Source organism: Melanerpes formicivorus, unplaced genomic scaffold (assembly GCF_026170545.1).
Source record: "Melanerpes formicivorus ecotype bairdi unplaced genomic scaffold, bMelFor1.0.p_v2 SCAF_182, whole genome shotgun sequence".
NCBI lineage: Eukaryota > Metazoa > Chordata > Aves > Piciformes > Picidae > Melanerpes > Melanerpes formicivorus.
In genome coordinates this window covers 329,439-345,877 of record NW_027142534.1, presented here as the reverse complement: position 1 = coordinate 345,877, position 16,439 = coordinate 329,439, and the positions used below count along the sequence as shown (strand labels likewise).

General features: G+C 50.1%; 2 gene segments (V, D, J or C); both read right to left on the bottom strand.

The window, feature by feature from the left end:
• Positions 1 to 16,439, bottom strand: part of LOC137457531 (T cell receptor alpha chain MC.7.G5-like) — a 94,921-nt gene that overhangs the window by 31,786 nt on the left and 46,696 nt on the right.
• Positions 9,502 to 13,749, bottom strand: LOC137457532 (T cell receptor delta constant-like). The segment is given in 5 exon segments: positions 9,502 to 10,128; positions 11,287 to 11,406; positions 11,727 to 11,816; positions 12,488 to 12,766; positions 13,697 to 13,749. Coding segments are annotated over 3 exon segments (453 nt in total).

Here is a 16,439-nt window from a genome sequence, read left to right as displayed (position 1 = left end):
TCACTTTTTGTAAGCAAATAAAGGAGGTTAAGTTCTTAACTGCTCCTATCAAAGAGCTGATTGTCTGCCTGGGAACAAACACCTGTGCTGAAAATCCTGATGCTGGCTGAACACTGGACAAGGCCACCAAATCACTAAGACAAATCATTGCTGGAGGCTAAAGGCCCTCAGAAATCTTGTTCAGAGGTCAGGAGCTTCAGGCAAGGACATTGATGGATTCTTCACAGCCTTCGGTGTTCTGCTTTTACAACCTCAGTTACAGGTAAATGGAAAGGCAAAGTGCTGAAATATCCCAAGCTAAGTCCTCATTTGTCATTCATCATCTCCAGTCTGGAAACTGAGAATAAAGCAAACATGCAAATCATCAGTGGCTGTGAGGAAATGGGGTTGGACCTTTGTGGACCACACCTGCATGCATGCTGTCCTCAGAAACCCAGGCACTTGCTTCCCAAAGCCTTTCACACTTCCTCCAGGCTTCCATGGGTTGCTTCTAAGCGCACTGCTCCGCCAGGAGTAAGCTCCTGATTGCCAGCACCAAAGCTACACCAGAGCAGAGCTTTGCAAAACGCTGGCCAGGGAAGGCTTTGATCCCTGGCCGATGTTCTCCCTGCTTATTAAATGGTATTTCAGCTTCTGATTGATTGTGAGCAACAGAAACCTTCACAACAGAAACCTTCACTTAAGAAACTGCCACTCTGCACTTCTCACTTGTTCAAGGAAACTCCATGTCTTGAGACAGACCAGAAATGGATCCTGCACGTGTGAGTGGTCCAAACTCGGCAGAGATGTCCTAGTGTCCCTCAGTGATCAGGAGGAAAGCACAGGCACTTCCCAACCACAGTTCTCAGCCTGAAGACATGAACTCTAAATGAAATAGACCTCAAACCCTCGTGATGAAGACAGAAGCAAATTCAGCTTGGCCTACGGATCGGACCTTGGATGGTTTGAGGGCAAACCTGTGCTGATGAGTCTGGCAGTTGCAAGGTGAATGCTGACTGTGGGAGCACAGACAATTAGGAAGTTAGAATAAACATCTCTTTATTAGAATAGAATAAACCAAACCAGGTTGGAAGAGACCTTCAAGATCATCGTGTCCAACCCATCAACCAATCCAGCCCACCCAAACAGCTAACCCATGGCACCAAGCACCCCAGCAAGTCTCCTCCTGAACACCTTCAATGACAGCGACTCCACCACCTCCCCAGGCAGCCCATTCCATAGCGCAATCACTCTTTCTGTACAGAGCTTCTTCCTAACATCCAACCTGAACCTCCCCTGGCGCAGCCTGAGACTGTGTCCTCTTGTTCTGGTACTGAACATCAAGAGAGGAAATTATCCTTCAGTTCCTGAATGCCAAAGCTCCTCCCAGCAGCATCAAGCTCAGCTTTTGAGATGATAATTGTAGCACTTACTTGAACGAACTCTCAGCCTTGCCAGCCTCCCAAAAGTCAGCTTCTCGTAGAGCCCCTCGTAGAAACACAGTGGCAAAGAGCTTTACCAAAAGTGCTGGCAGCACCTTTTGCCTCAAAGGAAAGGGTTAACTTTGAAGTGCAGACACAGAGCTCCAGGGCTGTTTCTTCTCAAGCTCCCTAGATCAAAAGCCTGCTAAAAGTTCTCATGACAGTTAGCTCCCAGGCATCCCACTGCTGTGGGATCCCACCTCACCCAGCTCATACCCCCACAGAGCAGGTTGGGATTGCATCCTTCTGTCATAACAGCAAGTGTAGAAGTCAATTAAGTCACTGTAACCATGGAGCTGGGTAAGAAAAAGCAAGACAGGGGTGGGAATTTTCTACAGCACTGCCTCCATCCAGCTCAGTGCTTAACCCAGCTTACAGCAGCCTGGACACTGAGGGACCTCACATCAGAGCTCTCTAAATGCCTCACCCAATGGAGCATCTCTTCCAGAAAGGAGAGAAGGTCACATGCAGACACACAACACAATGGCTGTGCTTGGCAGAGACCTCTGGGGGTGCTACAGCATCAGTGTAGCGTTGTTGGAGCCTGAGCAGTTCCAGTCCCGTTTCCTTCTAAAGAACACTGGCATTGTCAGCACCCCAGGTGTTGAACCAGCAGTGCTGTCAATGGCCTGGAAATTAGGACTCTGATCAACAAATGAAAATCATGGTTTGAAGTAAGAGTTTTCAGGAACTAATTTTGTAAGATATCATAGTAGCATAGTATCATCCAGGGTTGGAAGGGACCACAAGGATCATCTAGTTCCAACCCCCCTGACATGGGCAGGGACACCCCACACTAGATCAGCCTGGCCACAGCCTCAGCCAGCCTGAGCTTAAACACCTCCAAGGACAGGGCCTCGACCACCTCCCTGGACAACACATTCCAGGGTTTCACCACTCTCATGGGGAAGAGCCTCCTCCTCACATCCAGCCTGAATCTCCCCACCTCCAGCTTCATTCCATTCCCCCTAGTCCTATCACTACCTGAGATCCTGAGAAGTCCTTCCCCAGCCTTCCTGTAGCCCCCTTCAGATACTGGAAGGCCACAATGAGGTCACCTGGGAGCCTTCTCTTCTGCAGACTGAACAGCCCCAACTCCTTCAGTCTGTCCTCACAGGAGAGGTGCTCCAGCCCTCTGATCATCCTCCTGGCCCTGCTCTGGACACGCTCCAGCACCTCCACATCCCTCTTGTAATAGGGGCTCCAGAACTGGACATAGTACTCCAGGTGGGGTCTCACCAGGGCTGAGTAGAGGGGGAGGATCACCTCCCTCGACCTGCTAGCCACACTTCTCCTGATGCAGCCCAGGATCTGATTGGCTTTGCAGGCTGCAAGTGCACACTGAGAGCTCCTGGTGAGCTTTTTGTCCACCAGCACCCCCAAGTCTCTAAGCAAATGAAAATGTCATATATCATAAAGAAGGATAGGAAACCCTGAAGTACAGAAGAACTCTTTGTGTTTCCAGGCTGCACTGTAAAATTGTCTGCAAATTAAAGCTTGAGAGGAGTAAATATAGTCCAAGCCCCCTGCCAGAGCAGGGGTCCCCAGAGCAGGTCACACAGGAACACATCCAGGTGGGTTTGGAAAGTCTCCAGAGAAGACTCTACAACCTCTCTGGGCAGCCTGCTCCAGGGTTCCAGCACCCTCACCATACACAAGTGTCTCCTCATGTTGAGTTGGAACCTCCTGGGTTCCAGCTTCTACCTGCTGTTCCTTGTCCTATCCCTGGGCACCAGTACTAAGAGCTCAGCACCTTCATCCTGACCCCCGCCCTCAGATACTGATAGACATTGATCAGATCCCTTTCAGCCTTCTCTTCTCCACACTGAACAGCCCCAGAGCTCTCAGTCTCTCTTCATGGCAGAGATGTTCCAGTCCCTTCATCACCCTTGTAGCTCTCCATTGGACTCTCTGCAGCAGGTCTGTGTCTCTCTTGAACTGGGAAGCCCCAAACTGGACACAGGATTGCAGGTGTGGTCTCACTGGGGCAGAGCAGAGCAGGAGGAGAACCTCCCTAGACCTGCTGGCCATACTTTGCTTGATGCAACCCAGGATACTATTGGCCTTCTTAGCCATGATGGCACATTGCTGTCCCATGGAGACACTCCTGCTGGAGTCCAGAGGAGGCCACAGAGATGCTCAGAGAGCTGGAGAACCTCTCTTGTGGGGACAGACTGGGAGAGTTGGGGCTGTTGAGCCTGGAGGAGAGAAGGCTGCAGGGAGACCTTAGAGCTGCATTTCAGGATCTGCAGGGGAGCTACAGGCAGGCTTGGGAGGGACTGTTCAGAAAGGCTGTGAGGACAGGATGAGAGGCAATGGTTTGAAACTGCAGCAGGGCAGATTTAGGTTGGGCATTAGGAGGAAGTTCTGCACAATGAAGGTGGTGAAATACTGAACAGGTTGCCAGGGATGTGGCTGAGGCTCTGCCCCTGGAGACATTCAAGATCAGACCTGATGTGCCAGTGCAATCTGTGGCTCTGTGCTGGGCCTTGGTCCTCTCATAGTGAAGAAACCACTCTGCAGAACACTTCACAGTTCAAGCAGCAGAACTTCACCAGAAGAGCACAGCTGCTGAGTGCATCTCATCTGTAGCCTTCCTGCATGCAACAACTTGCCCTACAGTTTCTGTATCACCTTGGCACTTGATCCATCTTGATGCCGAATTTTGCCCCAAAAGGCGAGAATAACTGCCTAAGAGACTCAGTTTAAGTCAGATAGACAGGAGGTATTTTTATTGGCAACGCGTTGGAGAAATCACTAAATAGATTTCTGCCTTTCCCGTAACAAAAGCATGTCTTTTATACAGTTTTGGATGTAGTATTACATCAGATCATATACATAATCATATCTTTGCATGCATATTCATATGGGGCGTGGTGTAGGCGGAGCGTGGGCGGGGACATCTCTTTTGAGGATCTTCTTGGTGGTCATTCCGGTGGCCTTCATCATGGGCAGGGGTCTCCTGATGAGTCTTCCTCCTTAAACTTTTGAACTCCTTTCCTAATTTGGTCAATTCCCGGTGTACCTGGCTGGGTTCCGCTGACTTGACAAGGCTCTTAGGGTCAGTTTGACCTTGTTGGCTCTGAATCATGCTTAGTCCAACAGCTCTTATCAGTTTCTATTCCCTATCTCCTTTTTCTGTCACAGTGTTCCATGCCTTAGCCGATTTATTGCTCTATCTGGTTTATGCTTTCTTCAAATGCTCCACATTCTATGTTTTAACCCATTATTTCTTGAAAGCTATCTGTTTTGGGGCTTCAATCTTCTTATCAGCTGCTTCAGTGCCTGAGGCCAGAGAGTCTGCCCTGCATTCCTCAGTGCTCCAGACTTCCTCCTTGTTTAGCAAGACATCCACACCTCTGGAAGGCTCTTGTCTGCTTTAGACACACCAGTTTGTTGAGGCTCAGATGTGCCTCTTCACCCTCACAAGACATCTTTCCTCCAGCTTAGCAGACTCTGACCTCCTTGAGTACCTTTCACTTTAAAGCTTCCTAATGAATGTCAAAGGCAGAGCTGCAAATGTTTCCTGTACTCTGCTCCATTTCTTCTGTTCCAAGTCACAACTCCACAACTGCTTGAGAGAGTCCAGTCCCGAGGCACAGAGCTGCTGCAGGCAGTGGAACATCTCCTGTGAGGCCAGGCTGAGGGAGCTGGGGCTGGGAGCTGGGAGCAGAGGAGCCTGAGGGCTGCCCTCAGTGCTGGGGATAAATCTGTGCAGGGCTGGAGCCAGGCTCTGCTCAGGGATGTCCAAGGACAGCACAAGGGGCACTGGGGGCAAGCTGGAGCAGAGGAGGTGCCAGGGGAACAGAAGGGAAAACTTTGTCCCTGTGAGGGTGCAGAGCCCTGGAGCAGGCTGCCCAGAGAGGTTGTGGAGTCTCCTGCTCTGGAGATTTCCAAATCCTCCTGGATGTGTTCTGTGTGCCCTGCCCTGGGTGATCCTGCTCTGGCAGGGGGTTCAACCCCTACCATTCTGTGATTCTCTGGTTCTCACTTCAACTATTCATCTTCTCTGACCTGCATGTTCCTGACGCTGGACTTTCTAAAGCTCCTGGATCCCAGACCGAGGGTTTCCACCTGCCCCTGCTGGCAAGGCAAGAAGGCAAACGAAGAGCCATGAGCTGGGCGGAGACAGCTCCTGCTGCGGGGGTTGGGTGACCTAGCTCCCAGCTTCCCTCACTCAGATGTGCTGAGCACAATCAACACTTTCACCGGCAGGTAGCAGGAGAGATCAAGGGAAGAAACTCACTTTCCATTCACCTCCCCTGTGCTATCAGGAACGTTCTAGTGTTTCTGAGGCAGCAGAACAGAGAGCTCAGACCATGCCCTGCAGAAGGCAGGAATGGCTTTATTTTATTGCATTTTTAATGCTGCTCCAGACAGCAGAAGGATTCAGCTATGTAGCACTGGCTGTTCTCAACGCTGTGGTGCTGCTCAAAGCAGTGTCAGCACATGGCCAGTTTGCCTTCTTTGCCAAACCCTACCAGAGGTTGTGTGACCAGAACCTGCTTTGCCATCTCGGCTACAAGGCTGAACTGAAGAGAATATACTGATGGAATTTGATGTTACAAAGTTAAAACTTCCAGCAAGTGTGGGAGCTGCTCTCAGTCCCTTTCCAGTCTGTTGGTGATCGTCATGGCAAATGCAGCCCCTGCACAGGACACCAGCACAAGCAGGAGTGGCCAGAGGCACTGCTCTCAGCCCCAGCTGGGGCTTGCAGTGGTAGCACAGAGCCACCTTACATCCTGACTCATTTGCAAAGCAGCTAACAGCAAACCTCCCTCTCCTCCTTCAGCACGAAAGCGTTAAGCAAGCCCTAAGACAGGCTGCTGTGAGACCCCACCTGCAGCACTGCCTCCAGTTCTGGGGCCCCCAGCACAAGAAGGACCTGGAGCTGCTGGAGAGGCTCTGGAGGAGCTCACAAAGATAATCAGAGGGTTGAAGAACCTCCCCTATGGGGACAGGCTGGGAGAGCTGGGGCTGTTCAGCCTGCAGAAGAGAAGGCTCTGGGGAGGCCTTAGAGAAGCCTCCCAGTACCTGGAGGGGGCCTGCAAGAAAGCCAGGAAGGGACTTTTTACAGGATGAGAGGGAATAGATTGAGATCTGAGGAGGGGAGATTGAGACTGGAGATGAGGAAGAAGTTGTTGAGAGTGAGGGTGGGAGGGCACTGGAACAGGCTGCCCAGGGAGGCTGTGGCTGTCTCCTCCCTGGAGGTGTTCAAGGCCAGGCTGGATGAGGCCTTGAGCAGCCTGGGCTGGTGAGAGGCATCCCTGCCCACAGGAGGGGGTTGGAACTGGATGTTCTTTAAAGTGTCTTCCAACCCAACCCACTGTGTGAATGAATCTATGTTGTGCTGTACACACAAACAGCCTAAAGACTTGAGGGTGTTCCAGCCCTAGCGGACATGGAGCATCACAGGAACAAGGGGTCAGAAACAAGGTCTTCAGCAAGGGTGAGACTGAGCCTTCATAGAGAATAATTTGGGTTGGAAAGGACCTTTAAAGGTCATCTAGGCCAACCCCTCCTGCAGTCAGCAGGTTCATCTTCAACTATGTCAGGTTGCTCAGAGCCCAACCAACATGACCTCGAACGCTGGACAGCTATGGGTCATGCACTGCCTCTCTGCACAGCCTGCTCCAGTGTTTTGCCACCCTCAGTGTAAAATGCTTTTGTGTCTGCACATCCACGGGGCTGAGCTGGAAGGTAGTTGGAGGAAGTGTTTGTGTTGCAGCAGTCTGCCAGGGAATGCAGACCTCTGTGTGGCACTGGGGGCTGGTTCAGCACTTTTCTCTGGCAGCCTCCATCCAGAGATGTGGATAGCAACCCCCTGTCAGTGACACTGTTATTGGCTCTGAGAAAGCCAAGAGCTAAAGGAATGAGAAAGGAAAGGTAGCTGCACACATTTGTATGTTTGTTCCTCAGGCTGTTTTTAACACTCTCTGCCACTGGAGAGCGCTGTCACCGCTGGGACTGCTCAGCATGCAGCACACGCAGGTGCTGGCGCTCTGAGAGCCACAGCTTTGAGGTACTGCAGGTGAGTGTTTGCCTGCAAGCACTTTCACAGCCTCACAGATTGCATTGGGTTGGAAGGGTCCCTCAAAGGTCACCTTGTCCATGCCCTCTGCAGGCAGCAGGCACACCTCCAGCTAGAGCAGGCTGCCCAGGGCCACACCAAGGCTGCTGTTGAATGTCTCTGGGCTCAGGGCCTCAACCACATCCCTGGGCAGCCTGTTCCAGTGTCTCACCAGCCTCACTGTGCAGAACTTCCTCCTGATGCCCAGCCTAACTCTGCCCTGCTCCAGTTCCAAACCATTGCCACTCGTCCTGTCCCCACAGCCCCTTCTGAACAGTTCCTCCCCAGCCTGCCTGGAGCTCCCCTTCAGGTATTCAAACACAGCTCAAAAGTCTCCCCAGAGCTTTCTCTTCTCCAGGCTGAACAGGAGCTTGCAGGAGCCACTCTTGCCACCGTGGCTCAGAAACATTGTTTTGGCCAGCAGTGGCACAGCTCTTACTGCACACACTGACTGGAAATGAAATCTGATGGGAGCCTCAGGCCTGGCCACCAGGACAGCTGACTGCAGTGGGCTAATTCTGCTCATTGTGGGTGAGTGACAGCAGACTGGTGGTTGGGTGTTCCCTGCTTCTAGCCATAGAGTCTCCAAGACATTTGTTGCTCTTGTGGTGAGACCTAGACAACAGAGGCTCCAGTGAGTGACCTCTTAGGAGTTAGTGAGGGCAGAGTTGTTGCCACACTGACCAGTTTCTTGGTGGTGCACAGAGAGGTCTGAAAAACCTGGGCATGGAGGTATCACTCAGCTGATGAATCTCTTCATAATGGACTCTGGTGTTCTACACCAGTGTGGATGAGTGTTTGAAACAACAGAGACCAATGCCTTTAACTGGCTGGTAGATTTCTGTATCAGCCAATGCTGCCCCTCAGTGGCTGCCCCTCTGCAGATCTCTCACTTTGCTTGTGCAGCGTGGCAGGATTTTAATCCTGCCAAAGCTCTCAGGCACAGCCAAGGCCTACTCAGGAAAATGTCATTCCTTGATTTGCACAGAGGCACAGAAATGGTGCTCCTGGTTTGGGTGCTCCCAGTTTGAGTCTTGTGTGAGAGACTGGGATAAAGCATGAAGTGCAAGATAAAAAGGTTCAGGGTGTTGTCAGAAAATCAGGGTGAAAACAGTAGTGAACAGCTCCCCCTCCCCCCCACACCTTTACATTCTGGTGGTGGAATGCACTGAATAAGCATTTTGCTGGTTTGGGTTTGCCAGGCAAACCTCAGTTACCTTCTGCACAGGGTGAGGGTCTTCCTCTAGGCATCCGCAGGGGCCGAGGGGCTAACCTGACAAAGCTTGAGGAAACAACTCCATGCAATGCAGAGGCTGCCTTGAAGCCAACAGCAGCTCAGTCAGTGTGTGAAAACCTGATTGCCTCTTCAGGATGTGGTCAGGTTGCTTTTCAAAACAAGGGGGAGTTATGCTGCAGGGTGGAGCTTAGCCAGAAGTGCCGACCGCAGCATCCTGCCTGCCGCTTCTGAGGGATGCCTTGGGGCATGTGTCTGTTGGGGTCCTTCTGGCTCATGGCCAAGCTGCTGTGGAAACTATCACTCACCAAACCACCAGACAGCATTTCTCGTTGGCCTCTTCTTAGTATCAAGGAGTGGGAAACCCCAGTGTGTTTCCTTCTCTCTGGCATGTCTGTCTTTCCTTGTGCTGGCATCAAGCTGTCCCTTCCCTGGTCTGTCCTCAGAGGTGAGCCTCTGTTTGCTGTGATGCAAACTCTCTTCCTGAGGTCTCTGCACAGTGACTCGAAAGACCATCCCTCATTCAGAGCCCTTGAGTCAAGCCTGCATTTCATGGTCCTGTTGAAGCTTTTTAATGTGCCAGGGAGAATCTCCACTTCCCTGTACAAAGCCTAGAGGGACAAGTTCAGCCAGCAGGTTATCAAAGCCACATTCCTAACATCACTGCTCATTGGATACCAGCAATCTTCATCCCAAATTGGGAAGGAAAGCCATAGGACAAACCACAGCATTTTGGCTTAGTAGAACTTTATTTTGGCCTTTGCCACAGCAAGCTGAAATGCACCTGCAGGCACTTTGCAGAGGAAGTACAGGGTTAGTAAAGAAATAAATGCTTCTAGGGGTGAACATTATTGAGCTGGGTTGAATGGGATCACTTCAGAGCCAACAGAGGTCCTCTCACCTGCCCTGGGAAACTGTTGCTATTAAAGTTGTTTAAAACCCATCCAAGCTATAAATGGCAGCTCCTGTGTCTGAATTCCCTCAGCAGTGCTGCAGCAGCAATGCACTGTGCCTGTGAGAGGGGTTGCAGAGGTCACAGAGCTACAGAGGGATGGGTTTTTCAACACTGTTTGAGCAGGTTGGATGCTTCTGTGCAAAGGCTGGAAGAGTAGGGAGACAAATTCTCCTTGGCATGAGGGTGAGGAAGAATACACTGTCCCCAGCTCACAGAGAAACAGCAAAAGCAGTTACAATCTTAACCTACATGAAGCAGCTAGGTAGGATGCAAGGGTGAGAAGGGGCTGGGCTGTGCTCTGGATGCTTGCTCTCAGCAGATCTGGCACTGGCTGTTCCACCTGTGGTGCTGCTGGCACAGGCTCTCTCCTGCTGCCCTTCAGACTGCTGCTGTCTCGCTTCTCCCCTGTCTGGAAGAGCAAAATGTCTTGTTTGAGGCAGGTACCTTTTTAAAACCCCATGGAGTTGAGTCCTCCAGGAGGACCAGAAAGGTCCAGGAGAAGGACCCCAGAAAGCTGTAATTTCGTTATTCAATCCACAGTTCTGCTGTCTCTTTGTAAGCTGGCAGCAAGGCCAACTCCATCCTCTCCTCTCTCCCTTTGGCTCTTTGGAGGGAGCCCTCAGCTGCTGACATGGGGGAGGAGGCCTGCTGCTGGCCTTGAAGGGCCTGGATAATTTTTTCCTGTGCAGTTATGGCCTGCTTAGGATGGGGAGACAATGGGAGGGGAGGTGGGAGGGGGGGAGAAAAGGTGCTCTGGGGACCTGTGGTTTAGCCTGGCTGGGGGAAGGTTTGGGGGGCTCATGTGTGCTGCATATGTATTAGGTGTGAAGGTTCATGAATTCTACATTTTCCTGTGTATTTTTGAACACAATTTCTGTATTTCTCTCCAGTTCAATGAGAGCCTCTTCTATTTCACTTCCTTTGGGAAGAAAATCCTTTCTGTCTGCCCTTTAAACTGAGGCAGTCTTTTAAGCTGCATTTTCTGCAGTTGGTCCTACATGCCTTTGTCTGACGGCTGTCCAGACTCACAAATCTTAGGCTGGACTATCTTCTGTGCCTCCTTGTAGAGCTTAACTTTAAAACCCTCCCTCCCCCTCTCTTTCCTCTCACTTCTTTACATGTTTGTGTTTTGGAGACTTTGCTTTTGACTCCTCATTTGTCTTGATTTTCCTCCAGGCTTTGTGCTCTGCCACTTGGAAGGTCAATGCGGTGTCCCTCAGGCATTTCTGCCAGCACCTGAGTTGGCTCTGGCAGAACAAGTTTGCTGCAGATAAAAGCCCCAGCTGGGGAGCAGTCACAAATTGCTGAGCTGCAGACACAGAAAGGGTTTCTTTCAGTTTAGGAGGCAGAGTGGGAGGGGCTGCAGTTTTGGGGGGGTTGTTTGTTGGTTTTGTCCTCTTTGTTTTGTCCCCTGAAACCCTCAAGTTATTTAAGCAAACCAAAACAGAGAAAGGAGCAGATGAAGAGGTGTGATTGGTGGTGGAGTTAGGGAAGTGCACAAAGACAGGCAGTCAGTCCTGGGGTGTGCCACCAGAATCCCTACAGATCAAGCCACGTGCCTCCTTACCTCAGAACAGAAACAGCTTGATGCTCATCAGCGTATTGAAGGCGATGGCTTTTGCCAGCAGGACTCTCAGGCCCAACACAGCCATGGACAGCATGTTCACTTTCTCCACCTGGGTATCTGCTTGGTGTTGGAGGAAAGATGGCAGAGATCATGTCCTAGCTTGGGATGTTGTGATGTTGGCAGGAAATGGCAACCCCACAGCTAACAGTTTCAAGGAAAGAAACAGCAGCAAGAGAAGAGATGATGCAGAAACATGGCAGGGGAGGAGGATGTCTGGAGTGGATTTTGCTTCCTGCTGCTTGTCTGTTACTAAGCCTCGAAAAAGCAGGTGGTGGCTGCTGAACAAGTTGTATTCCAGTTCCTCTGCCCCTCAGAAAATACATTTCCAGGCATCTATCCCCAGCACAGTAATGTAACCACAACCTGTTTAGGTAACTAACCTTCTGTAGAGGTGTCTGTGGTGTTGCAAACCTTCCCTGTCGCTGGCTCTTCAACCTCTCCTGGGTTTTCCTCCTCCTTTTCTGTAGGTGCTGTAGGTTGGTAAACCAAAAGCCTTATGAAGTGTATCCACATTGCAAAGGATTAAACACAGCCTCCTGTGACCCTTCCCACAGGAGCACGTGGGCAGTGCAGGCCGGGGCTCCCATGCTCAGTCACCTTGAGCATTAAATTGAGGAGAAAATTTTGCAGGAAAGAATTCCTGAGCTGATTTGGTTTTAGTGTTTGAATATTCACAATGACAAAACCAATTCCCCAAAGCAGGAAAAGTGCTTTAGGAAGAGACCAAAGCCACATCACCCCTTCGACTCGGTGCCTTTTCAGGCTGTGCTCAAGAGGTTTGCTGCCATGGGCTGAAGTTTCACTCACAAGTCAATGTGCATTTGAAAAGAGATTGTGTCTCCTCCCCACACCTCTCACCCCCCCAGAGAGTAACTCTGGGCTGTTGAGTACTTAAGGCTGTTGATTTTAGGGGTTTCAAGAATCTTTCAGCTCTACTTGCTTAAGTTTCAGATGTCTCAGAATCAAAGAAACCTTTAGCTTGGGACAGGTCTTCAGTATCTCTGAGCCCTACCAACCCTCCCAGCGCTGCCCTTCCTGTCTCTGCTGGTCACCCAGGGCAGTGCTCACTGGCAGGAGAACCAGCAGGTGCTAGACGACACAGCCCTCAGGGGCAAGCTGCAGCTGTACCATGGCATCGTACCTGTTGTGCTCCCTGTGTAAAGGATGCCATCAAATCTAGCTGTGCAGGTCACCTCAGTGTCTTCTGTCATGTTGACCACTTTGATCGCATTGTACAAGCCCTCTGAGGTCAGAATGGGTGGACTCTGTTCATACACCACTTCATGAGGTGACACCTCCAGGCTGATGCTCTTTGTGTTGGAATTCCTTGCCAAACAAGCTGCTTTCCCAGAGCTGCCACCCTCTCCCAGACGCTTTGATTTCATCACAATGACTTCTGGGGTAGAATTTCTTCGACTGTCTGTAAAAAAGGGCATGGTTTGATTTGATTTGATTTGATCACAAGCTCACCTGGGTGCTGTGTCACCTATGTATAGCTGGGACTAGTTCCCAGCACAGTTAATGACTACCTGCCTTTTTTTGTCATTGTTTCTTGCTGCTGCTTTTGAAAGACCAAATCAAAGACAGAAAGTGCCTGGGAGAAGGCTTTTCAGAGGAGCTTCAATTCTATAGGATCCTAAGCTCCCTTCTGCCAGAAGCTTGTGCCTGTATGTGGGTCCTCTGTCAGTAAGGGGCCTGCAAATGAGACCTTATGGCACCGCTCCAAACCCCTAACTATTCTGCTTTCCTAAAACAAAGCTCTAGCAAGTTCTTTCCTGTGTATTCATGAGATGTGAAGGAGTAACATTTTTTCCTTTACTCTCCCTCACCTCCCCCAGATCTTCTGTTGTGGCTAAAAGGTCTAACCAAAGCAAGAGTGGCAGGGCAAAGAGAAGTCCTTTCCATTGCTTGCAGGAATGAAACACTGCTGCTAGAGCGGGGGTTCAAGGTTCACATTTCAGTAACAAATGCTCAGATGCAAGAAGGATTTTTCTCTCTAAGATGGGACAGTAGGAGGGAAGCAAACAGAAGTCTGTGAATTGCTTATCTGCACAGTATCACAGAATCACAAAATGCTAGGTGTTGGAAGGGACCTCCAGAGATCATCCAGTCCAACCCCCTGCAGGGTCAGCTGGGGCAGGTCACACAGGATCACATCCAGGTGGGCTATGGACAGAAAGCTTACATTTTAACTAGGGACTTTAAAGCATGACAGAATGGCTGCCTGAATTTTAGGAGGAAAAAAAAAGGGGGGAGGGGGGGGGGGGGGGGTTAGTGGGGGGGGGGGGAAGGGAAGTGAAAATCCAAAGAATAACAACTCAGCAAAGGCTGATGCGTAAGGAACACTTACTTGGCTCCACGGTCAGCCGAGTGCCCTTCCCAAAGACAAGAGCAGCAGTGACACACCGTGAAACCAAGCAGTCAACAAAGGCTCTCTGTGCTCAGGCTCCCTACTCACATTTCCTTTGCAGGTGTTGTAACATGCCAGAGCCTCTTAGGCCTCTGCTTTCCTTCTTACCTGAGAAGATCCTTAAAGGCTTCCCATGTTTCCTGATTTCTGAACAGCCTGCTTGCCAGTTTCGCCAGCAAGCTGCTTCTGTGGCATAGCTCCCTGGGTAGGATCTTCAGCAAGAGCAAATGTGCTCAATGCAATTGCAATTAATGAATCAGAATTATTTCTTCATCAGACCTCAGAAGCCTCAGCTGAGTGCCACTCTTCTGAAAACAGCCATGTATCCCTGACACTGCTTGCCTTTGGGGGGGATATTTGTGTCACATTCTGGCAGTGGCATTTCTTAGCACAGGAAGTTGTATTTCTTTTTCTATTCTGTTTCTTTAGTCTTTTTCTATTGAGCTTTTTTTCTCTTCAGTTCATACAAAGACAGAGAGAAGTAAAGCTTGCTGTAATCCCTTCTCACCACATTTGCCATTTCAAAGCCTAGGCATCTTGCTAGCCAGCTGCCATTCACTCTCAGTGGTCCTGGACATGAGGCAGTTGCACAAGTTTAAGCCCTTATGTAACCTCCTTCCTCCTCTGTCTCCATGCCTGTGGAATTACATATCTGGTGACAGTAGGAGTGTGGTACCAGTGTCCAGAACCAAGTTCTCACACAAGAGAGTGGAAGGTTGGTCTTAACACTTCTGTCCACTGTCAGGTTTTCACTGAGCTGTGCATTGCTGCTCCAAGTAAGGCAGTGAAAAGCCACAGGAGGATGGGACACTTCCCAGTGAATTTGGGGCAGAGAACACTGGGAATACAGACTGGGAATAAATCCTAAGATCTTAAACTTAAGTAGTGCACACCAGGTGTCTGGGGATCATGCAGTAACTGTGATATACAGAGAGGTAGCTCAATAGTTCCCGTGAAGCCTTCCTAAACAGATACAAGCAGAGGACTCAGCTTGAAACCCTGGCCAAGGAGAGTGCCCTTTAGGGAATACTGCAGCAGGAAATTCCTGCAGTGACCCAAGCCCATTGGATTCTTTTGCCCTCCCCCACCTTAATTTTAGCATGATTTTTAGACCCACAGTAACAGCACTTACTTGGTTCAACCGTGAGAGTGGTGCCACTTCCAAATATGAGGTTGTCAGACTGCACACTGCTAATCCTTATTCCAATAAAGAACTCTCCCCAGGCTGTTCAAAAGTGTTGTTCAAACCCAGCAGGTGAAAAGCAGCTAGCCATGCATGCAGCTCCATGAAGGTGTCCAGAGCCACATTTTCTTCCATAACTGGAAAGAGGGGAAAAAAATAGAAGAGTTGATTGATTTTCATTGTCTTGAGTGAGTACAGCACTCCCAAGGTCTCCTTCTCTTCTGTCTTTCAGAAACCCAGTGAGCTCAGAATTGCCATGACCAATACAAACATGAAAATAATGTTGCATTTGCCTCCTTAGTGATTTAAGTCACTCCTTTCCTTCCTTTCTCAAAACACACTGCCTTTTCACCTTCCTTGGGTTTTTGTACAGGGCCCCACGTTGTTTGTATCATTGTGGAACTCCAACCCCCAACACCGTGCTACATTACAGTACAAAAACTGCCTCTGCCTTCTCTGTCCCTGCACAGGATTCTGTCACATGACTTCTCTAGTGGCTTCTGACCCAAAATACTACATGCAGAAACAAGATGTGCCTGTCACAGAGTGGTAGGGCTTGGAAGAGACCTCTGAAGAGCATCCAGTCCAATAACCCTGCTAGAGCAGAGTCATCTGGAGTGAATCACACAGGAACACATCCAAGTGGGTTTTGAAAGGCTCTAGAGAAGGAGACTCCACAGCCACTCTGGGCAGCCTGCTCCAGGGCTCCAGCACCCTCCCAGGAAAAAAGTTTTCCCTCGAGTTCAGATGGAACCTCTGTGTTCCAGTTTGTGTCCATTGCCTCTTGTCCTGTCACTGACCACCACTGACAGGAGCCTGGCTCCATGCTTCAGACCCTCACCCTTTAGATATTTATAGGCATTACAGATCCCCTCTTAGTCTCCTCTTTTACAGGCTAAATAGCCCCAAGTCTCTCAGCCTTTCCTCATAAGGTAGAGGCTCCAATCCCTTCAGCATCCTAGTGGCTCTCTGCTGGACTCTCTCCAGTAGTTCCTTGACCTTCTTGAACTGGAAAGCCCAGAACCAGACACAGCATTCCAGATGAGGACTCATTAGGGCAGAGTAGAGGGAGAGGAAAGAAGTGATACTGGAATCAAAACACTTAAGCACCCTTGTGCATGAGAGGAGGCATTTCTGTTTCTTGAGTGCTGGGCTCCATGGGAGATGGGTCCAAAGCCTTGGAGGAAAAGTTTTGTGGCTATTTATGGAGAGCTTTTACAAAGTCACACCTACCTAATACAATTATTCCTCCTCCCTATGACACATTCATAGGGGATTATTCAGCAAAATGTTTGTGTGTCTGTGCCTGCAGGAGTGCTCGGGGGGGGGAACATCAGGCAGTGCTCTCCTGGGTGCACCTCACTGGGGCCCATGGACTGTGAATATTCAATCTGTGTACCTGATCCCTAACCCAGTCTTCATTGACTATTGGAGAGTCTTCTCTCCTCCAGGCTTCATCCAGGGTCTGGAGTTCCCAGGGGAGTTGAGGGTTAGGAGTAA